The following is a 23,272-nucleotide window of genomic DNA, read 5'->3' as shown; positions in this document are numbered from 1 at the left end:
CTGGGGGAGTGGGGTCGGGGGCTGGCAAAGTTTGTCTCTGTGGTTGGCTGCACCACCACTGGGCAGCTTCTAGCCAGGGCAATGAGTGAGCAACCAGGCAGGCGGTTGTTGGGCAGCATGGGGCCCTGAAAGTGCAGGGCCCAAGGGCAACCAACTTGCTCACTTTGCCCTAAGGGCAGGGCTGGATGAAGTGGGTTTTACCCATGAAAGCTCATGATTCTATATATTTTGGTTAGTCTCCAAGGTACCATAGGGCTACTCGTCTTTAAAGTTACAGACTAACACAGCTACCCCTCAGAGATTTAGTAGGCACGGTTATTTGAAATCCAAGTGTACCCATGTTGTTTCCTCACATTGTTTGTTTTTATGTAAACAGATGACAGTGCATAAGAAAAAGAACCCAGCTTGGCTCTTGCATCTCAGCATGGGTTTGAAGGTCTGGCAGTTCAATTCAAGTTTTGGTATTTTTTAAGAGAATGAGCACATTTGATCTGAAATCAGCAAGACGCAGAGCCAGAAGCCACACAATGTCATTTTTAGAGTCCTTTCCAGTTTAGAACAGCACTTTAAAGCCACAGAACCATGTGTGATGCTCTTGAGTGTCTGGTGCTATGCTGTAGCATGAGCCTATGAGGAACAGATACAGTGTAACCAATAACCATTAGCCCTTTGTATCTGTAGTCAGCCGGAGCATTACTCCAGTGCTGTGCTGTCCAAAATGCTAGCTGCTAGCCACATGTGGCTATTTGGCCGGTTGAGTGTGGCTAATTTACTGTAGCAGTAGCTGCTATAGTGGCTACTGCTCCAGAACTGGTTGGACACCACGGCTCTATTGTCGGTATGAATAGCGGGTCACAGATGTGAGATCGTGGATACTGTAAGAACGTACTAAGAGACTCTAACTCTCCCCATTCACCTGTCAAAGTGAGCTAACCCACATTGGAGGATCAACTTGGTGGGTAGCACCCTTTTCTCAGTGAATTATGAATTGATTGCAATAGAGCTATATTTTCTTTTCTATGTAATCGGTGTTTCCCCACACAAAGATCTGGAATTCCTGGCCAATCCAGAACTTGATGATGATGATTATTTCTTTGTGTAGTGCCTCCAACTGATTATCTCAATGGTAAGGATGTGAACATGTACTTGGGTACAGGGTTAACCAGTGAGCCTGGACTCAATGGTTAACCCTCACAGCTATATGCAGCCCCTCCCTTGCACTGCTGCTTCTGTATCAGAGGCAGCAGCATAGGGGGGAGCTGGTGAGCATGGAGAGCCATCTTAAAAGCCAGCTCCCTGGTAAACAATGTCTCCTGCGGCGCTGCCTGCCCCCTGCACTGCTGCCTCTGATACAGATGCAGTAGCATGGGAGGAAGGAGAGCAGGCAGGTGCTGGTACTTGCGGGAGCCAGCTTAAAGGCAGCTGGCTCCCTGCAAGCACAACTCCTGCCTCTTTCCTTCTTCCCCATGTAAACGTGTAACCACTGACATTTTCAGTGGTTACATGTTTCCAAAAATACATGAATTTAACACCCCTACCAATGCACTGATACACTGAAAGTGCTTTGGGACAGGAATAGTCTTAACCTTTGAATCTTGCATAGAGCTAACCATGTGTTAATATTGCTAAAGCAGAATCTATCCTTAGAGATTGACCTGAACTGCAAAATTCATGTCTGAAGTTTGAATTTCCTTAAGTTTGGGGAAGTTCAGTTCTGGAGTTTTGATTTGGATTTGATTCCAGCTGTAGCTTATTATTTTATTTGTAGGCATGAGCAAGAGAAGACAAAGGAAACTGGAGGTCCTCTATTAGCTCTCCTTCCCTACTAAATAACGAAGGCTGATGTATTTAATCCCTATTTTGTTTCAGTCTTCACTAAAAAGGTAACTTGTGACCAGATAACAACAGTTAACAATGATGGGAAAGGAATAGGGAAAGAATAAGTAAAAGAATATTTAGATAAGCTGAATATATTTGTCCTCTTTCAGGGCCTGATAAAATTCATCCTAAGTCACTTGAAAAACAAGTTGAAGCAGTTTTGGAATAGTTTGCATTTACCTTTGAGAACTTATCTGAGGTCCCAGAGGACTGGAAAAGGATAAATAATATGTATCTTTAAAAGGGGAAATAAAGAGGATCTGGGAAATTGTAGATCAGTCAGCCTAACATCTATAGCTATAAAGATGCTGGAATAAATTATTAAACAATCAGTTAGTAAGCATCTAAGGTTATAAGTAATAGCCAATAATCAAGAACAAATCATGCTAATGGGTGGAAGGGTTCTTATGGACAAGGTATATCTTGATTTTAATAAATCTTTATTGCTGTCCCCCATACATTCTCCTAAGCAAACTAGGGCGATGTTGTTTAGATCAGTGATTGTCAGCCAGGAGTACACATACCCTAAGGGTTCGCATTCCAGGGGGTATGTGAATTCGTCCAGATATTTGCCTAATTTTACAATAGGCTGAATAGTACAAACTAGAATTTCATACAGACACTGACTTTATACTGCTGTATATACGACATACTTAAATATAAGTATAATATTTATATTCCAATCCATTCATGTTAAAAATGAGAAAGCAAGTAAGAAAGAGTGTGGACACTTTTTTTATTTTTATCTGATTCTGTAACCAAGTAGTTTTAAAGTGAGGTGAAACGTGGGGGTACCCAAGACAAATCAGACTCCTGAATGAGGTACTGTATTCTGGAAAATGCAGGACTATGTAGCACTTTAAAGACTAACAAGATGGTTTATTAGTTGATGAGCTTTCGTGGGCTAGACCCACTTCCTCAGATCAAATAGTGGAAGAAAATAGTCACAACCATATATACCAAAGGATACAATTAAAAAAAATGAACACATACGAAAAGGACAAATCACATTTCAGAATAGAAGGGGGATGCGGGGGAGGGGAAGGAAGGAAGGTAAATGTCTGTGAGCTAATGGTATTAGAGGTGATAATTGGGGAAGCTATCATGGTAATGGGTAAGATAGTTGGGGTCTTTGTTCAATCCGCCCCCCCCGGAGAGTGTCAAATTTTAACATGAATGACAGTTCAGAGGATTCCTTTTCAAGTGCAGATGTAAAAGGTCTTTGTAGAAGAACGCAGGTGGTGAAGTCGTTGAGACAGTGTCCTTTCTGGTTGAAATGGCAAGAAATAGTTTTTTTCTTTGTGATCTTGTCTGATATCTGTTTTGTGGGCATTAATCCTTTGGCGAAGTGTCTGAGACGTTTGTCCAATGTACATAGCGGACGGACACTTTCGGCACATGATAGCATAAATTATATTTCTGGATGCGCAGGAATATGTGTTCTTGATCTTATAAGAACACTTGGTTAGGTCCAATAATGGTATCAACAGAATGAATATGTGGACAAAGCTGGCAATGGGGTTTGTTGCAAGGGAAGGTACCAGGGTTGGTATTAGTATGGTATGTCCTGTGGTTGTTGGTAAGAATCATCTTGAGGTTAGGTGGTTGTCTATAGGAGACTATGGGTCTGTCTCCCAGAGCCTCTTGGAGTATGGTATCCTGTTCCAGTATAGGCTGTAGTTTATTATACCATTAGCTCACAGACATCTAACTTTCCCCACCTCTAATACCATTAACTCACAGACACTTACCTTCCTTCCTCCCCCTCCCCCCCCCCCCCCCCCCCGCATCCCCCTTCTGTTCTGAAATGTGATTTGTCCTTTTCGTATGTGTTCATTTTTTTTAATTGTATCCTTTGGTATATATGGTTGTGACTATTTTCTTCCACTATTTGATCTGAGGAAGTGGGTCTGGCCCACGAAAGCTCATCATCTAATAAACCATCTTGTTAGTCTTTAAAGTGCTACATAGTCCTGTATTTTGCTTCAGCTACACCAGACTAGCACGGCTACATTTCTATTTGTATTCTGGAAAGGTTGAGAGCTACTGAAAGTGAGGGATGCAAAAATGGTGTGGTATCAAACTGGGGGGATGTAGTGGGGTCCAGCATGTTTCTGTCCTGGATCCAGTACTAGTTTATATCTTTATTAATGACTTGGATAATGGAGTGGAGAGTGTGCTTATTAAACTTCCATAAGATAGCAAACTGGGAGGGGTTGCAAGCACTTTGAAGGGCAGGATTAGAATTCAGTACGAGCTTGAGAAATTGGTCAATTGGTCTGAAATCTATAAGATGAATCTGTAAGAAGTGTAATGTATTATGCTTAGGAAGGAAAATCAAATGCACAGCATTAAAATGGGGAATAAATGACTCGACAGTAGTAGTCCAGCGAAAGATCTGTATGTTAGAATTAGTTTTGCATTCACATATTTATTCATATTTCAATTTGTGATCCATTCTGTTTTTTAGGGTTTAATAACAGGAGTGCCATATGTAAGACTGGAAGTAATTGTCCCTCAATACTGGTGAGACATCAGGTGTAATACTATGTCCCAATCTGGGTGCTGCTCTTTAAGAAAGATGTGAACAAATAGAAGGAGGTCTTGAGAGCAAGAGGAATGATAAAAAATTTAGTAAACCTGACTTATGCGGAAAGGTTTAAAAAAAAAGACACATGTAGTCTTCAACTATGTTAAAGGCTGTTATAAAGAGGATAGTGGTCAATTTTTTATGTCCACTGAAGGCAGGATATGAAATAATGGGCTTAATCTGCAAGCACATGAGATTCAGATATTAGATATGTTGACATGAGAGGAAAATCTTTCTAACTATAAGAATAGTTAAGTACTGGAATAGACTTGCACAGGAAGTTATGGAATCCCCATCACCAGAGGTTTCTAAGCATAGGTTAGATCAGCAGTTCTGAAACTTTTTGAGCTCCGGAGCCCTTTACATGCGTAAAAATTTATGCGGCGCCCCAGCGGTCCACTGATTATGTGTGTTGTACCTGTCGATGTTTCCAGTTTGTCAACCTCGCGGAGCCCCTGCAGATGTTGGGCTCCGCGGAGCACAGTTTGAGAAACACTGGGTTAGACAAACACCTGTCAGGGATGGTCTAGGTTTACTTGGTCCTGCCACACTGCTGAGGGCTTGGACTAGATGACTTCTCAAGGTCCATTCCAGCCCTGCAATTCTATGTACAGTAAAACTCCGATGGTCCGGCATCTGATGGTCCAGCACTCCTGATGGTCCAGCACCATCAGGAACCCGGAAGTGCTCCAGGCAGCCGGACCATTGGAGCTGCTCTGCCCCTAGCTTCCTGGAGTCAGCCGCTGCTGAAACTGACCAGTGGCTGAATTGGGGAAGCCGGGGGCAGAGCAGCTGGAGTGCTGCCAGGTAGGTCCCGTAGCGCTACCCCTGGCGGCTGCAGGACCAACTCGGCAGCCCCCAGGTGTCCCCAATTCAGCCATTTCTGAAACTGACCATCCGCTGACTCCAGGAAGCCCGAGGCAGAGTTACTCTGCCCCGGCTTCCTGGAATCAGCCCCTGATCAGTTTCAGTAGCAGCTGACTTGGGGACACCTGGGACAGAGAAGCTGGGGTGCTGCCGGGTTGGTCCAGTAGCGCTGAGGAGCGGCGCTATGGGACCAATCCGGCAGCACCCCAGCTGCTCTGCCCCAGGCGTCCCCAAGAGCAGCTGGGGTGCTGCCGGGTTGGTCTCGCCACGCCAAGGGTCAGCGCTACCGGACCAACCCGGCAGCACTCCAGCTGCTCTGCTGCAGGCGTCCCCGATTCAGCCGTTGCTGAAACTGACCAGCAGCGGCTGAATCAGGGACGCCCGATGCAAAGCTGGACTATCGGAAGGGGGGGCTATGAGGGATCTGGGGTGGCATTCCCTCCCACCCCATCCCAGACCCCTCATAGCCCCCCCTTCCGATAGTCCGGCATATCTGATAATCCGGCACCTCCTGGGTCCTAAAGGTGCCGGATTATCAGAAGTTTACTGTATTTGATTCAGAGATATTGTCGCTGACCCAAAGATTTTTCAGTTGAGGGTTGGCCAGAGATCATGTTGACATGAGAGAAAGTGGATGGGGAAAGAAAGGTTAAAGGCCACTCGTATTGTGAGCTGTACAGTGAACATAGTTGGACTTTGTGTTTGAAAATGATGTTCCTTTAGGCTGGAGTTGGGGAAATTCTGCTGCTTTCAACAAATCTTGATATGGGATGCTGGAGTTGTCAATGCAAGAATCATGTGTAAACATGGTTCAGCATTGTATCCCACCCCAGGCCTTTCTGCGCTTGCTTGAGTTGATTCCTCCTCACTGTTCCTGAGGTGCTTGCCGAACAGCACAGCAAAATATTTACAATACTGTGTGCAAACTCCTCTCTGCCCTGCTTTCAAGTGAGTCTTCCTCTCTCTTCTCAGATTAGTCTTTGGCACTCTGGTACTAGGGATGTTACATTTAGTTTAATCAACTAGTTGATGGATTTTCCATCGACTAGTCGATAAGCAGGGGAGCTGCAGCAGGGTTAGCTCCCAGCCTGGAACTGCTACCCCTCCGGCTCTGCCTTTTAAATGTATTAAGAGCTTACCAGCTCTTAATGCATTAAAAAGTCTAAAATGCACCAGAGTCGACCCAGCACGAGCCAGGAATCAGCTGTCCCGTCATGCGCCGGGTCCCCCCCGCCCTGCTGTGCTTCTGATTTTTAAATGTATGAAAAAGCAGAGGTGCAGCATTTGGGACTGGGCATGAGCTGGGAATCAGCTGATTCCAGCTCACGCCCTGTCCCCATTATCCCCCTACCTCTCCCACGGGCTCCTACTCCCCCACCTTGCCGCCTCTAATAGAGGCAGCGGGGGCAGGGAGTAACTAGTCGAGGGGGCAAGTTGATTATCCGATAAGCTTTTGCGACTAGTCGCTTAAATTCCGACTTGGTATTTGTGTGAAGCTGTTCCTGAGCCCAGTGGTAAGAGCTGCCTTGGACAATGAGCCCTGTTCTAGACCTGATGTTCCCAGTTCCTCTTCCTAGGCTTGATCCAATGCAAACTGAAATCAGTGAAGAACCTGCTTTGAGTATAGCCCATGTATGGGCTAGAGATATGAATGTGAACACAGTTGACCAAAGAGCCTGGGCTTATTGGTTAACGCTCAGTTACACGCAGCCTGCCTGCGCTGCTGCCTCTGCATCAAAGGCAGTGGGGAGGCAGGCGACTCTGCGGGAGCTGCCTCTTTCCCCCCCCCCCCCCAATTGTTTAACTACTGAAAATTTCAGCGATTACACATTTACATAAACAAACACATTCTAACATCGCTAGCGTGAGCAGGAGGAAGAGGCTATAGGGATCAGTGACCTGTCAAGTTGTTTCCTCTGTCACTAAAACAGGCCACTCTAATGGCTTAAAATAATTTTCCCCGTAGTAACCCTGTTTCCCGTCATTCCAGAACCTCCCATCAAAGCCTTTACCCAGCATCAGGGTGAGATGCTAAGGGGCATCTGATTCTATAAACGTGTACACGACTGCAGGTTTCACCTTGTGCTATATTTCCTAGAACAAGCAGGCCTATAGACAGTTCCTCACACTGCCTATGTTCCAGTTACCGAGGGCATTCACCATCACTCAACCTGAGCTGCCCATAGAGCGCAACCCAATAGACTGCTCAGTCTAGTGTCACATCTGTTTTAGGGATGTTAGCGTGTAATTGAATAGTCATGTAACCACATCACATTTTAGTGGTTATACAACTATTCTATAATCCCCAGGTGGGGCTGGCAACCAGTGCACTCTGACCCTGCTCCTGGGGAGCCCCCTGCTATCCCACGCTGCTGTCTCTCTACCAAAGGCAGTGGTGCGGTGTGGCAGGTGGGAGCCGGTCCATGAGGGGAGTTGGTTTAAAAACAAGCTTCCACACAGATGAGCTCCCACCGGCTGCCCGTACTGCAGCCCCTGCCTTCGGGGGTGTCCGAGCTTCCCAGGGACAGAGGCTGCTGCCTCTGAGCATCTTGGACCCCCCCACAGACAGCAGCTACTTTGCAGCAACTTCCCCTACCCCTCCTTCTGTGCTGAGGGAGGGCGTGGGGCAGCGGCACCGTGTAGCCAGTGCTGGGGGGAGCCAACTTTTACGCAGGTTCCCCCCCAAAGCCGGCTCCTGCCTCCCCTCTCCCCGCTGCCTCTGTAAGAGGCAGAAAGGGGAGGGAAAGGCAGATCTGCCACACTGGCACGTTCAGAGAGCAGCTTAAAAGCCAGCTCTCCCCTCATTTCAGCTCCCACTTGCCCCTTTCACTCTTAAAAGCCGGCTTCTCACGGACACTGGCTCACACCTCCCCTCTCCTCTTGCTGCCTGTGATACAGAGGCAGCAGAGGGGGAATGTGTATAGTCAACAGGATTAAACAATAAACCCAGCTTTATCATATAATCCTGTAGTTGTCTACATGTTGACATCCCTAATCTGTTTGGTCTCTGATTTTTACAGGGGGAAACATATTTTAAGTAAATCTGCCCCTGAGGACTTAGAGTGGAGGCTTTGGGAGATTCATTGCATGCCTCTGATGTCAAATTCCTATAGTCATTAATCTGATTATTTTCAGCTCCATGGCCCTTGCTGATTCAAGTCCATGTGGGACAGCTGATCCCAGAGCTTTGGGTTTTCACATCTCTTTTCTGGGCTTTTGAGTGCCGAGAAGCTGTTGGTATTTCCTGACACTTACATGTCGATTCTGAAAGTGAAATGCCATCTGCATCTTTTATATACAGACATATTTCCTCCCTAGAGAACCTGAACTTTGGATTTGTACGTCATTCTCTGTCTCCTGGTTGGTGGAGGAAAACGAGCTGTTTCCCCTGAGCCAACTGCAATACAGGCAGTGGCGGGGTGGGGTGTAGGAAAAGGGAGGAGCAATGTGTGTCATGTTGCATAACCGTAAAAAAAAAAAAAAAACTGCCTGTTGCTGTAGCAGTAATAGATGCAGGTTTTAGGAAGCTGCTTCTCAAAATCAAGCTAAAGGGCTCTTTAAAATGTGTCAAGTCATGCTCCCAAAATCATTAATCAATTGATAATTTTGGCCTTTGAAAAATGTATTTGGTATCTATTTGTTAAAAATTTTTCAGGAGGAGAGGGTATTGCAAACTAGGACAGGTAACAGAAGAGAGCGGAGCTGGATTATACTTCAGCATGGTGTATACAGGTTAACTATAGAACCAACCTTTGTTTTCCCATATATGGAACATCTTGTTGATTTGACCATACTAGTATTTCCCGCCTGAAGGAATTGGGTGTGTTAGCCCTTAGGCGGTTTATAATTATACTGTGTTAGTATTTTGGAAAAAGTCCAATGGAAACATTTAAAATGAAAGCTCATGTTGCATGACAAATGTAGAGATGACTAGTCTGGAAATATGCAAACTTTGTGAATCCTGTGAAGTCGTGTGTCTGTGTCCATGCCTCAAATTCTTGTTGAATCTGTGGTGAATGATTCTGACTCTAGAAAGGTGGGCAAGTCCAGCTTGAATAATTCTGCTAAGCAGCTGGCTGGAGTTTGGTTCTTTTGATAAGGAACCGTGCAGGAGCTGATCAAGTCTCCCATGAGCTTAATTTCAGCAGGCTGCTCTGGTGATATCCCCCTGAAAAACACACACACTCCTAATGTGGGAGCTTTCGGATGATTCAGATCATCATCTTATGAGTTAAGCATACCAGGTTTTTTCTATAGCTGTTCCTTTAGAAAGCATTTCAGATATTTCTAGTGTTTCTACGTGGATCTGGGCCAGATATTCTTTCCCAGATATACTATGATCTGAGCGTAACCTAAGCCCAAGGGCATGGCTATGAAGAATGGCAGAATGTTGGCAGCTCATCTGGCAAATTCTTGATAAGTGTCCTGGGGACTGTAAGTCACCAGAGTCGGGCTTTCTCACCACCTCTGCGTCTGGTGGTCAGTAAGTGTGGACCTGTGATGATATGGAACAGAATCCCTCACACTTTTCCAGAGTTTCCAAGAGTCGGTTGATAACAGTAGATGACTGGACTGAGTAAATGTGTGAGAGAACCCATAGGCTGTCAAGACTAAAATAGTCCCATAGCAACTTAGAGACTAACTAAAATATATAGATGGTATCATGAGTTTTTGTGAGCAAAACCCACTTCCTCAGATGAACACAGTGAGTTTTGTCCGTGAAAGCGCATGATACTACATACATATATATTTGTTAGTCTCTAAGGTGCCACAGGGCTACTTGTTTTTAAAGTTACAAACTAACATGGGTACCTCTCTGAGACTAAACTAGAGAGTATATTTTATTCTGTTGGGCAGATATGGTTGCCAGGCTCCCAAGATCCAAGTATCCATCCTGATTCCAGTGTCCTCTGCAAGGAGGACCAGACAACAGTTCCCTCATGAACTTGGCAATGCAGCACTTTAATTTGACAGAGGATTCATTGCAAACTGATCTGAGGTACTATCCTACTCCAGTCAGCAATTTACCATGTACCTGAGAATCTGGCCTGGAATCTATGCTGCAACTTGGAGCTCTAACGGGTCCTGTGAGACCCATGGGATCTCTGACCTGCTGCAGGGCTCTACATTAGTCTGCACAGGATTCTGCTTTGATCCTTTCTCCTTGCCAAGGCAGATGCCCTGGCTGCAAAGCCTGATACTCTTCCCTTATTTAAGAGGGGCCCTATGAAGCCAACGTTAGCAAAATATCAGACTTGAGCCAAGAGCTAAAAAAAGAGGTACCTCAATTTAGGCTCCTAAATCCACACTTAGTCATCTAGAGGTGGGATTTTAAAAAATGCTTAAGTGACTTAGGAGCGTTTGATTTTCAGCTACATCTGAATTTTCTTGTGGAGGTGGAAAAGAAGTTTCATATTTTCTACTGATGACTGGGCAATTGTAGCTGTTCTGGAACATGGGACTGGGATGGTTTCTGAGAGCCAAAGTAGTATGGGACTTCAGTGCCCTGCTGATACAAATCCTCTTGCAATAATGGCCTTGAGTCTGCTGATGTTGATGTGAATGTGTGTCTAATATCAGTAGTCCCTGATGTTGATTAGAAGTTCCTATAATAAAGAACCTATTAACTCTATAGTGCTGTTGGTCACTCCAAATTCCGGCCTGTGACACATTGGCTATGAGGATGCCTGTGCTTCCATTTACCCCTCTTCTCTGCAGTCTGGCTAGCTAAGCTCGATGGCGCTTGTTATATAAATCGCTCTTCATATGTTTGAGGAGTGCTTTCTGGGTGCAGTGACGAGGGCTCCAAAGAGAAGGGTTCTGTTCTTGGCTTTGCCACTAACCTTCTATGTGACCTTGGGCAAGTCACTTCCTCTGTGTTTCCTCTATTTGTAAAAGGGGGATGATGGTGCTTCCCTTTCTCCGTAATGTACTTTGAGATTTACAGATGTAAAGCACTAGATAAGATCTAAGTTTCATTCTTGTTAATGATGGTGGTTACATCCCTTTTCTTAGCTGTTACCCTGTCTGGCAATAGAAGACCAGTCAATGTACACCTGATGCACTTATTGCCCTTCCTAATAATTTAGAGATTACTGCAGTTTCAGTAAGGAACTTCATGCGAAAGTGAAAGAGACTGTAGAAAGATAAAACATCTTGACAGTGCACAAAAAAATCAGCCAGTGTTCTTGACTGATAATGTTTGTAATGTTGTTTCTTTCCAGGGGATTATTTCTGTGTTTGTATGAGCTGCATCCTCATATGTTCTCTTTACACATTTAGAACACTAAAGTGTCCATACCATGCATGCATGAGTGACACATTTTGAAAATTCCACCTCTAGAAGCCTAAATGTAGATTTATGAACCTAACTTTAGCTACCTTTTTTTTTTTCCAACTCTTGGCTCAAGTCTGATATTTTGCTGATATTCGCTTCATTGGGCCCCTCTTAAATGAGAAAAGAGAAGCAGCCTTTGAGACTGGAAAGTATAGTTGTTTGGCTCAAAAAAAGAACCTGATCTGGCTGAGGCTAAAATAATTGCTCACAAGATAGAAGGTTAAATCTCTAATAGGGCAGTCTGCAGACCTGCATAGGAGTGGGTGAAATACTGTATGGGTTATGAGACCAAGTCTGGGCTGAGCATTTTAAGAGATGCAGCAAAGGAGGTGTGGCCAAGAAGTACAGTGGTTGAAAGTGGCCTTATCTGACTGCTGCAAACTCCCTAGGGAAATGCTTTAATTTAGGGCAGCTTTCCCAGGGCATGGGCTGCATAAAAGTTGAGAAATTCTATCTTGCTGAACATTATGCTACTTCTGTTTTGCTGGGGTTGCAAGAGTAGGGTTACCAGATGGCTTAAAAAAAAAAATACTGGACACACTTGATATCAGATGGGGAGGGGGAGAGGTTCGGGGGGAACGGGGCTGGCCAGGGGAGAGTGCGGTGGGACCGGCCGGCTGGAAGCAGGGCTGGCTGGAAAAGGGTTGGGGGAGCGGGATTGGCTGGGGGGTGTGTGTGAGAGAGAATTGGCCGGCGGGAAGTGGTGCTGACCTGGGTGCATGCAGATCCCGGGATGTTGCTTCTCCTGCGCATGGTCGTGGCAGGGAGCACGGGTGAGTCTGGCCCCGGGGATTCCATCCAGCCCCACCCCTTCCCCTCTACTGCATAGCTGCATACTGCCTAGCTGGTAGACACGCTCACAACTACGTACTGATACTCATAATCAGGGCTTGCCGACCGGCGGTGAGCCCTGCTCGCCAGCCACATGGTTCTGCACATGTGCATTATTTGTCGAGCTCTGCTCATAATAATAAAACTAACTTAATTAGAAAATACTGGACATTTATATGTCCGGTATTTTTCAATGCATTTACCGGACAGAAAGCTCAAAACTGGACTGTCCGGTTCAAAACAGAACTGTCTGGTTTTGAATTAGTCCAGTATTTTTCAATTTATTTACCAGACAGCTCAAATACCGGACTGTCTGGTATTTGAGCTTTCTGTCCAGTAAATAAATTGAAAAATACTGGACAGTCTGGTTCAAAACCGGACACCTGGCAACCCTATGCAAGAGCAGCAGCATAGGGGCTGCTTCCGAACTTTAATTTGCAGCTCTTTAACCCTACCGATGCATTGTCAGAGCCCAAGATGGAATTGGCCTCCATGTATCTCGCAAACATGAGGGGGGGAAGGATAGCTCAGTGGTTTGAGCATTGGCCTGCTAAACGCAGGGTTGTGAGTTCTTGAGGGAGCTATTTAGGGATCTGGGGCAAATCTGTCAGGGATGGTACTTGGTCCTGCTGTGAGGGCAGGGGACTGGACTCAATGGCCTCTCAAGGTACCTTCCAGTTCTATGAGATGGTATATCTCCATATATACAGCTGCTGTCTCTCTTATGAAGCAAGTTGTGACTGCATTGTAGTTCTATTGCACATGGGCACAGCACAGTTCATTATACAAACAAGGTTTTCAGTGGCCACCATTGTTACTCCTGAATTGACGTGTGTGACGTTACTGTGTAGATAACTGTGGTTCGTTCATCTCACTCCCTTCATTGCTTAAGTACTTAAAAGTGCTGGCACTGCAAGAGCTGCTGAAAAACACAAGACTTGGCCCCTGCCCTGCAAAAACTGCATTCCAAACTGATGCTAACATCCTGGGAGACCCAGAGAGTGCTCCTATTGGAGAATACTTTTTGTGTTAAATACAGTGACTTCTATGCACCTGCAGAATTCTATACTGTAGAAACTGCCCCCTGGATTCATGCAGTGGACCTTGCATCTTTCTAAACCAACAGGTTATGGATTCATGCATTTCTTCCTGGGTCTTATGCAGGGATCATATTTATTTAACACGCATGCTCCCTCAAATTTCTGTGATGGCACTGAGTCAGGCCACAGGGTTGGGCAGCTGCATGCAAGATAGGGAATAGAGTAACTCGGGGGGTGTGGTCTTTCTGTAGCAGAGATTGATAATTGCCTTCGTGATGGAAGCTGTGTCTGGGGTTACAAGCTAAGAACAAGTGTTTATGTGGCTTGTTGGGAATTGTAGTAAGGCAGCTCTGACAGCCATCTGTTGACAGGAGTAGGTAAGTGTAACTATTTTCTTTTCTAGAGCTCCTATCACAAAGTCCTATCACCCAGGGTTTGCAAGAATCTTACAAATGTTACTCCTGGGGGAATTCTGCACCAAAAATCTAAAATTCTGCATATTTTATTTGTCAAAATAATGTACTACAGGAAAAACAGAAGCCTAGCACTTTTCTTGTTCCACAGTGTTTGCCTGTACTGTGAGCTACAAATGCTTCAGACTGGGCTAAGAGCAGAGCTCACAGAAATCCTGGAATGTATGTCTCAAAGAACAGCCATGTGTTTTTGCAGGGATGCTAAATACTTGGTTTGTATTCACTGGGACTCTAGCAGTGGGGCTTCAAAGGGAAACTTCTCCAGCCCACCAGTCTGCAGTCACAGGGCAGCACTAGACAAACTTCTTGTAACTGAATTGAGACCTGGTTTAAGGCTCCCAATTGTGCATAGTGCAAGGGTGAAATAGATTTACAAGTCTCTTTAAAAGTTTACATAAATCTAAACTAATGATCTAAGCCAGTGGTTCCCAATCTTTTTGATGCTGGGGACCAGTAAACCCATTCACAAGCTTTTGGAGGACCAGTAGCATTTATTTGCATATTTACATATTTATTAAGCAAATGATGAATATGCAAATAAATTGTGTCACTGGCCCTACCTGTCCAGCGGGTTGTTCCGGCCCCAATCCCGGCTGCTTTATCAGCCAGTGCCGGCTCCCCTGGCAGTCTCCAGCGCCAGGCATTCTGTGTCAGTGAGCACAGTGCCTGGCCTTCTCCCTGGGTCCTACCACCCGCCAGATCTAGCCCTGTCGCCCAGGAGCATGCCCGGCAGAGACGCCGCAGTGGTGGGCTGTCTCCCAAGAGGGCCGCGCCGCCGTGCTCGGCAGTGTGGGGTGCTGCTACTCCGTCACACAAATTAATAGGATTGTGCATGATAATTTTTCTAAGGACCGGTATTTTTTTCTAAGAACTGGTACTGGGCCGCAGATGACACTGGGAAACGCTGATCTAAACCAAGATTTTTCAAGTGTTTAGTGATTGTTTGTAACTCCATTTTTTTAGGGGTCCAGTTTCAGACTGTTTAATTTCTGAAAGTGCCTGACATTTCTGAAAGTGCTGATCACCCCCCTTTGAAAATCAGTCCCCTTTAAGTTATCTCAAGTGGGGGCCTAATAATTGAGACATTCAGTCACTAGTCACTTTTTAAAATCTTGGCCCTAAACTCTAATAGCAATAAGCCACGTTAGACTACACTGATTATTGGTCCACATCAGGGGTCATCCAGAACTTATCAGAGGCATAATGATATTAGGTGTGTTTTCTTATGCTATCTCTGAGCAAATAATGTGATTCCCAGCTTACACATGAATACTCATGCTCACTTGATGAGCGCTTGCATGAGTGTGAGTGGTAGTACAGGCAGCAGCGTTGTCAACACAATTGAGTCCTCGTGAGTACATATCCACAGAGTTCAGGCAAGGTTGCACTTGGCATGACTAAGCAATGCTGCTGCTGTCCATGCCACATTGTTTATACTCAAACTAGCTCTCATCTAGTTTCCTCCAGTATACGTATATGAGCTAGAAATTGCAGCCCTAGTTTAGGATGAGTCATGTGCAAACTATCAGCGCTGTTATGCAGTTATATTATTTCAGTGTGAAATTCATATAGAAGCTGCAGTTTATCTAAAAAATTTACCTTTTCAAATGGTTCTTTAGGATATTTGAATAAACTGGAATATAATCTGTATTTCGTGGAGGGAGCATCGTGGTAATGAGAGTTAGCCATATGAGTTTACACTAGCCAGACTCTCTCTGGATTTCAAACGGGTTTTGTTTTTTGTGTGTTTGTTTTTGTTTGCTTTTTAAAACAGGAATAAAGCAATTGTTTAGTTCTTTCTTCCTTAGCTATGTTATGTCAGTTGTGGGGACAGTTGTCCTGCTCTCCTCAGTGCTGATGCGGCCTTATCTGGAGGGCTGTGTCCAGTTCTGACAGCCACATTTTAAGAAATGTGGAAAAATTAGAGAGACCAGAAGAGAGCAACAGATATGAAGATAGGTTTAGAAAACTGGACCTCAGAGGAAAGCTGAAAGAATTGAACATCTTTTGTTTAAAGAAGAGAAGGCTGAGAGGGGGAATAGAAGTCTTCAGATACCTAAATGGTTGTTTGGTCAGTTGTCCAGAAAGGGTAGGATAAGTAGTCATCCGTTTAGTTTGTAGAAATGGAGATTTAGGGTTTTCTAACGTTTACCTTTCTAACAGTAAAGCGGTGGCTAAGCTATGGAATAGGTTTCCAAGAGAAGTTGTGGAATCCCCATCATTGTAGTGTTTTATGAATAGATTGGACAAATACCTGTCATGGATGGTCCAGGTTTACTAGGTCCTACCCGTTGGGAGGCAGCAGGGTGTGTGCGAACTAGATGACTTCTTAAGATCCTCCCCAGCCCTATATTTCTATGTTTGTACAGTCAGGCTTCAATTTACTGTATTTTTGGCATGGTTTCAGTTGGTTGTGACCCTTTATTTTTGTACATGGTAGGGGTCCATTTTTATCTAGTGCAGCACAATCACCCAGATGTGCAAATCAGAGACATAGCTGAGACCCAGCAGGTGGATGAGCCCCAACTTTGGGTGGGTGGGCAATGTCAAGGCAGGGGAGAAAAGGCAGGAGGGATGAGGCACATACCCTCGCCCCCTCCAGCTAGCCTTGCAGGGGACAATGGAAACTCTGGCCAGGTACCCTAGGAGCGAAGGCAGGATGTGTGGGGTTGCCCAGTTCCATCTGCATGGCATTCCTGCTGGACAGTGGGGTTGGAGGCTTCGCATTCCACCCAGCACTCCAACTGGGAAACAGGGTTGGGGGCTTCAGTCTGGAACCTAAACCCTTACTTCCCATAGACTCTTGGTATCTTTTTACATTATTTCTATTTGCACTGTGTACGTGTGTGTATTTTAAAGAACATACGTACCATGTAAATTGAGGCTTGAATGTATAATAATGCATCAGTAAGCTTCTCTGAAATCAGGGAGCACAGCAGAAGTACACTTATTAGCCTGTATGTTTTACTGAATTTATTGCTTTTATTAATATTCAAGAACATGTACAAAGATAAGTGTGACATCTGTACCTTTAAAACACATCATTTCGATTACTCTTGTGCTTTTTCCTCACAATTCAACTCCAGTATGGTTGAGTTTCCACTATCTTGTAGAGCAGTAGATGTAGAAATTGCTTGATATCACTTGAAAGGTGAGATTTCCCCCTCTGATGTAGGGTGTTTTTTATGTGAGGACAGGAGTCTGTTAAAGGGCAACATCTGAGTAAAAGGCCAAGTTACTTCTGAAGTGAAGATAAGCCTTAGGGTGAATACAGTCACATAGAGCTACTCTTCCATATTCTTAATTTAAAAAAAAACAATCTTCCTCCTCCAGCCCCCAAAAAAACCCTCTCCTGAAACTACAATGTCTTCGTGGTGTATATTAAAATCGAGAAAATGCTTACGGACATTATTTACAGGAGTTTTTTAGCATGGTACTATTAACTTTAGTCCATTAGTAACGGGGTGGGTGTTCTTAACTGGAGTTAGCTAACATGTAGGGTTGCCAGGTGTCCAGTATTCACCCAGACAGTCTGGTATTTTCGCCTCCTGTCCAGTAAAAAAAATCAGAGAATTCCGGACATCTGAGATGTCTGGTATTTTCTGAATTTTTCCCCAGCCAGGAGGCGAAAATGCCAAGCACCTGGCAACTCTACAAACACTCAGGCTATTTTTTAGCCTGCAGCCATTGTTTGCATCATACTTATGATCTGCTGACCTTTCCCCTACTTCGATTTGCCCACCAATTTTACTTTGAGTCTGTGTGACCTGCAGCTTTCAGCTAATGGGGGAATAACTCTTGATTTTTTTAAAATGGAAGTCATATGTGCAAAATGGAGCCTGGGGAGTTTTCTGTGCAATCTCAAGAGAATAGAAAGAAGGTCCTTCTGCCTCCTCCATCACCCAGCTGGCCTGGTACATTATGGGAGATTTTTACATCACATATGTTGTGGTTACTGAGACAGTGCTGAGCTTGACGGATCAATGGTCTGATGCAGTGCAGCAAATTTTTATTTTCCTGTGTCAGGAAGACCAACCAGTTAATGTGTGGCTGTTAAATGGCATGATGTAAAATCATTCTGAGAGATCCTGGATAAAAGAACTGCCCAAGTATTTATATGTGGGGGAGGAGTTTGTTTTTTTTTTAATCCAAAATCCGAATACCCTCCAAAAATCTGGGAAATATCTTCTCTTTCCTGAACAATTTGTGTCTCTTTGTAGTTTGCTTCTGTGCTTGAAGTTGGTAGATTTTTGGAGGGAAGGGGGCTTCACTTCCTTTTTTCCACCTGCACTCAGTCATTTCAATAGAGTTTTTTGTTCAGCGCCTTAAACTGCTCCATTAAGGGCCAGGACACATGTGAGAGATTATTATGGAGTGGCTGAAATTTCAAAGCCTGTGCCAGTCAGTGGTGATTGGAAGATCATATCATAAGTCTCTTGGTGCCCTTAGCCCATTCTTGGGGAACTAATGTCCATATTGCACAAACAAACAAACCTACCACTGCAGCTGGCACCCTCAGCATGGAGACAGAGGAGCAAGTGGAGTTGGAGGTTAAATTTGTCTCCCCTTAAAGGTGGGCCCATCCAGGCCAGGTTTGGTGTCCATGGGCTGAGATGTGGGACCAGCATGCATCACTGCAGCCCACACAGTGTCTGCTCTTTGGAAGAGCGCAGAGTTCACAGCTCTGCATTTGGCATTTTTCGCCAGCACTAAATTCCTTCAGCAAACTAAAGTAGAAGCTCCCCTGTTCCAGCAGAGGGAGCTCTTGGCATTTGTGAGGTTGTCTTCCTGAAAATGATTGATTGGTTTGTGATGATTGTCCTTGCTCATGTTCACCTTCTAGGTTTTCCTGGAGTTGCAGCAGTGGTGTGGCTGTGCTAAGGAGCTTTTATTAAATGTATTTGGAGGCCTTTGGCAGGATACACACAGCTTGAACCTTGACACCAGGTATTTGAACTGGGTTAGTTCCTGTACAACTTAGGGTGCTCCAAAGGCAGTGGAAGTTTGGCTGGCTCAGGCTGGTTCACTTATAAATGAACAGGAGTGTCTCACAGCTAAAGGCAGGCAGGAAGCTACCAAAATACCCTTACCATGAATTAAATTCACTTGGTAATCCAGGATCCTTCACTAGCTAGGTCAGAGGTCCACCTGGAGCTTACCTTGCTCTCCATTTCAGCATCTGGCCCCCGCTAAGGGCGCATGCCCAGATTCACTTGCTGTCATGGTGATTATCAACCTCCAGGCCTCTCCATTATCATGCCTATTCATAAAGCGGGAAGGTGGAGCTATCCATAAGGGATGAGGAAAGGCATTGTGGCCTCCTATCCCACCCCTTTACTCCTAAAAGGGGCCTACTTGCTCATCTGGTCCAGTGTTCACATCCTTCCCCGTGACTGCCAAATCCCCAGGCATGTGTTTCTGGGGAATACCCGTGTTCCACATAGCAGAGCTGTATCAGTAAGTGCTTGTTAGAGAGAATTGCTGGGCTTGCAGGTTTGTTGGCATCTTCCTTTTGTTTCCTTGCAGGGAAAGGACTCCTGGGTTGAAAGCTAAGGGTAACACAGCTTCACTGTCCCAGCAGCCAGCATGGATCAGGTCAGTTCCAAAAGGTTACATTTTCAAAATTATCACAAGTTTAATTTTAATGTTTAAATTGTCACTTTGGCTTAAGGGGCATGGTTTTCAGAAAGTGCTGATTTCCCCCTTCCCTGACTTGCTGAAAATCAGGCTTCTTTTGAGGTATCTAGTGATTTTAGGTGCTCAACTTTCGTCACTTTTTTAAAATATAGACTAAAAATGTGGCAATTACATTTAATAATTTGGGGGATGCTCAGTCTGAATTTATTTTGGCTCCTAGTTTGGGTATGCAGGCACCACGTTTCTGTACAGCAGGGCTACTCAACTTTGGAAGCCCCGGGGGCCACAATGATACTCACAGCACATGCCGAGGGCCGTGACTTAAGTGTGGTTGCACATACATGCAAATATACATACAAATATATGCAAATAGCTTCTTTCACATACTGCCCCGGTGCTCCCAGCACCACCTCCCTGAGGCCTAGAAACACTGACACCCTGTACCCATCTGTTCCAGCCAGCCTATCCGCTTGCGTCTTTCAAATGCTTTTACCCCACCTGAGAGACATCTTGCCGTTATGGAGTGTGTTCCCAGTGGAGGCCATGTTCAGACGATCCCACCTGCAGGCCGTGTGTTGAGCCTCTTGTAAACCCAAACCGCACTGTAGGCTGCAAACAGACCGACCACAGGTTGAGTAGCCCTGCCGGACAGCTTGGACTTGCTGTCACACAGAGAGGCAGATGATTCCCTAGTCTGTGTGGATGCGTGTGCCTGTATTGCTAAGATTTCTGATACTGTCCCAGCTAGCAGCCACAGTGATCTGAACATGATTATTGACCTTGTCTGGGTCCCATAGAAACTGTGAGATGAAAGATAAGGCTGTGAACTTTTGAACAGTCAATTTTTTTGGTGTGAGAACCCATCCCCTATATGGTTAGTATCACATTACTTATTTTACAATGATAAACAAACATCCATTGCTGTTATATTTTTAACAGGAAACTGAATAATCCGTTCCCAAATTCAAGATAACAGTCTTGAGTGTGTGTTAGTACATGTTTTAAAATGGCAGTTTTAAAAAAGCAGCTTGAAATATATGGAGCATCTTAAATTAATCCTTCCACTACTGGATTAAAAACAAAAATCATGCACCACTCTTTGTAGGACCTACATATAAACAAAACCATGACCATTAGAATGCAGTCATGCAACTATGCAATCTCCTTGGTTAACATAATTTCAGGCTTCTAGAGCAGGTCCACAATAGACATGCAGTACTGAAAAAGAGTACTGCACGGGGCCCTATCGGGCAGGAGTGTCTTGTTGCTTGTCAGATTCCTGACGACTTATTGGTGATTATTTTTAGGGACCACATGGCGATGTACAGGTGGAGCGCATCCTTGTGTATTCCTTTCTGCAGAACTGTCACAACTGTGCTTTCAGAGAAGAGCTGGATTCTCTGAAAAGCCAGGTGATTGTTCCCCGACCAAAAAGCTTCCTGCATGATGAGTTTGATGATGGGGAGCTTCAGACAGATGGGAATCGGAGTGGCCGGTTCCAGAATGGTGATCCAAGTAAGTGTTTGCCTCTTTCCCTTATTCCACTGTTCTGAAGATCTCTTCAGCAGCAGAATGGTACAAGGGAGTTTTTTCTCTGCAGAGTATTGCTGTGCTGTGGCTCTTGATAAGAAGTTGAGCTTTCTCCATTTGGATAGTACAGATGATGCTTAGCATTGTATCTTACTTGTAGAGTACTCTTCACCATATACCTAGATGCCTTTTCCTCCATACCCTTGCAATTTGTCATAATGTAGCCTCAACCCCAGGCTACCAATTCAGCCTTGCTTAGGAAGAAGTTACTTTGATTGGCTACTTGGGTACCTAACATACATTAGCTAGCTTTGAGCTGAGACTTTAGGAACAACTTGTATCTCTGCTCTTTGGGCTGAAATTCATGGATGTTTGCTTTGGCTGATTGATGGGGAAACATTATCCAAAATGGCTGATGAAATAGGACTAGTATTAACAGTTGATCTCCTCCAGTCTCACAGACAAAGCAGGGCTGGGCAGGCTTTATTCTTGGATGGGTGATCAGTAAGATAAATCGGGATGTTTATAGTAGGTGGAACTCTGCCCTATAGCTTACTACTGAACTCATGGCCCCAGCGTGGTAGTTCTGCTAATAGAGATGCTGTATTCTAGATGAGATGTAAGAGGTCCTGTTCATGGTTGTGAAAAATCGTGTGAACTTGTTTTTCCTCCTGGATGAGGGTGTTACTGTTGTGACCTGACCAAATCAAACATCATTCCAGTAGCTATATTTTAAATTCCCACTGCAAAATGATTAGGGTGAGAGAATATTTCTCCTGAGCTGTGACATAGTGCTACTGGACAATCAGCTCTCCATTCAGGACAATCATGTTCCACTTCAGAGGTGGCTGATGAGTGGAATGATTCCTGGGGAAAGTGGTAGTTTCCAACACTTTGTTGGGAAGAGGGGCTGTGTGCACATGACAGTGAGAGAACTTTTGGAGTACTTGAGCCTGTTCACCTGCACTGGGCCTAGTTTTGATCTGTATGTAAACAAAACCCTCTCTAAAATCATCTTTTTATTTTGCTGGAATTAGGTTCTTCGGTTGAGGACATATTCCAGGTGATTGGTGCTCAGCTTGCCCAGATCGGGGATCAAGTGGCTCATGAGATCCATCCAGCAGTAGTAAATGACCTACTGCAGCAATTTGTGAATGAGAATATGTCCAGAGAGGTGAGGACTATAAATCCTGCTGTACATGACGGTGCCCCCCATTGTGTAAAAGTCACTCAAGGTGTTAAACGCCACCCAAAATGAGTACATGCATGATGCAGTGTTGGGTACAAAAGATCTGAGTTGAAGGGACTATAGCAATGTTTTGGGGCAACTGGGATTATTGGCAGAATTATTGTTTTGTCACTTTTACAGACCCTAGTGGGATATTTAGAGACTCCTAATGGCAACAGCTAAAAATGAGTAATTTTTCTTTCCCCTCTGTTCAGGAGATAATGAGGCGTCTGTCTGACACAGTGGAGGAGCTCATGAGAACCGTGCCTTTGGAAATGGAACGAGAGAAGGCCATGTTGGTGCTAGCAATGGTTTTAGCTAGAACAGTAACAAACAAAATGCCATCTCTTCTACAGCGTGTCTTTAACACCACTGTGAATTACATAAGTCAGAACCTCCATAACTATGTGATGAACATGGGATAACAAGTAAGAATCATCCAACTGTCTGTTGAGTCCTAAGAAAAGTGGCAGAAGCTGGGCTCTCATGCATCAGGAACTGCCTTTATAAAATTGACAGGGGAAAGGCTAAACAAATGTAATTTGCCCATAGTGCATCCCTTGGTATTTGAACCTTGGCAATGATGGTGCATTGACACAAGGGCAGACTTCCCCCCCCCCCCCCCCCCCCCCAGTCTGCTCTTTGGTACTTCCATGGCTGCAGAGGGAGAGGTGTGGATGGCAGGGATCCTGGGGAGGTGGTCAGTACTATCTGTTTTGTAGAGCTGAACTGCATTCTAGTCTGGTGCGATTTCTTGGGAGTTGGGCAGAAGCAGGGGCAGCATTTCAGGAGTTATTCAGATCCACAAGCTGTTCTCTCTCCTGCACAAACACAGGGAGGGCACATCAGTTGTGGGACATA

General features: G+C 44.8%; 1 protein-coding gene across 2 annotated transcripts in view; it reads left to right on the top strand.

The window, feature by feature from the left end:
- Positions 1-23,272, top strand: part of BID (BH3 interacting domain death agonist) — a 35,089-nt gene that overhangs the window by 8,666 nt on the left and 3,151 nt on the right. For both annotated transcript variants that reach the window (XM_075896850.1, XM_075896846.1), the window contains exons 2-6: positions 18,860-18,963; positions 19,543-19,611; positions 20,961-21,168; positions 22,221-22,357; positions 22,627-22,839. In XM_075896850.1, the coding sequence (XP_075752965.1) occupies positions 19,603-19,611; positions 20,961-21,168; positions 22,221-22,357; positions 22,627-22,836 (564 nt within the window). In that variant the 5' untranslated portion in view covers positions 18,860-18,963; positions 19,543-19,602 and the 3' untranslated portion in view covers positions 22,837-22,839. The remainder of the gene's footprint in view (positions 1-18,859; positions 18,964-19,542; positions 19,612-20,960; positions 21,169-22,220; positions 22,358-22,626; positions 22,840-23,272) is intronic.

Source organism: Pelodiscus sinensis, chromosome 1 (assembly GCF_049634645.1).
Source record: "Pelodiscus sinensis isolate JC-2024 chromosome 1, ASM4963464v1, whole genome shotgun sequence".
In the NCBI taxonomy this organism is placed as follows: Eukaryota; Metazoa; Chordata; order Testudines; family Trionychidae; genus Pelodiscus; species Pelodiscus sinensis.
Note: the sequence above shows the minus strand (reverse complement) of the source record. Positions and strands in the feature narration are given on the sequence as shown.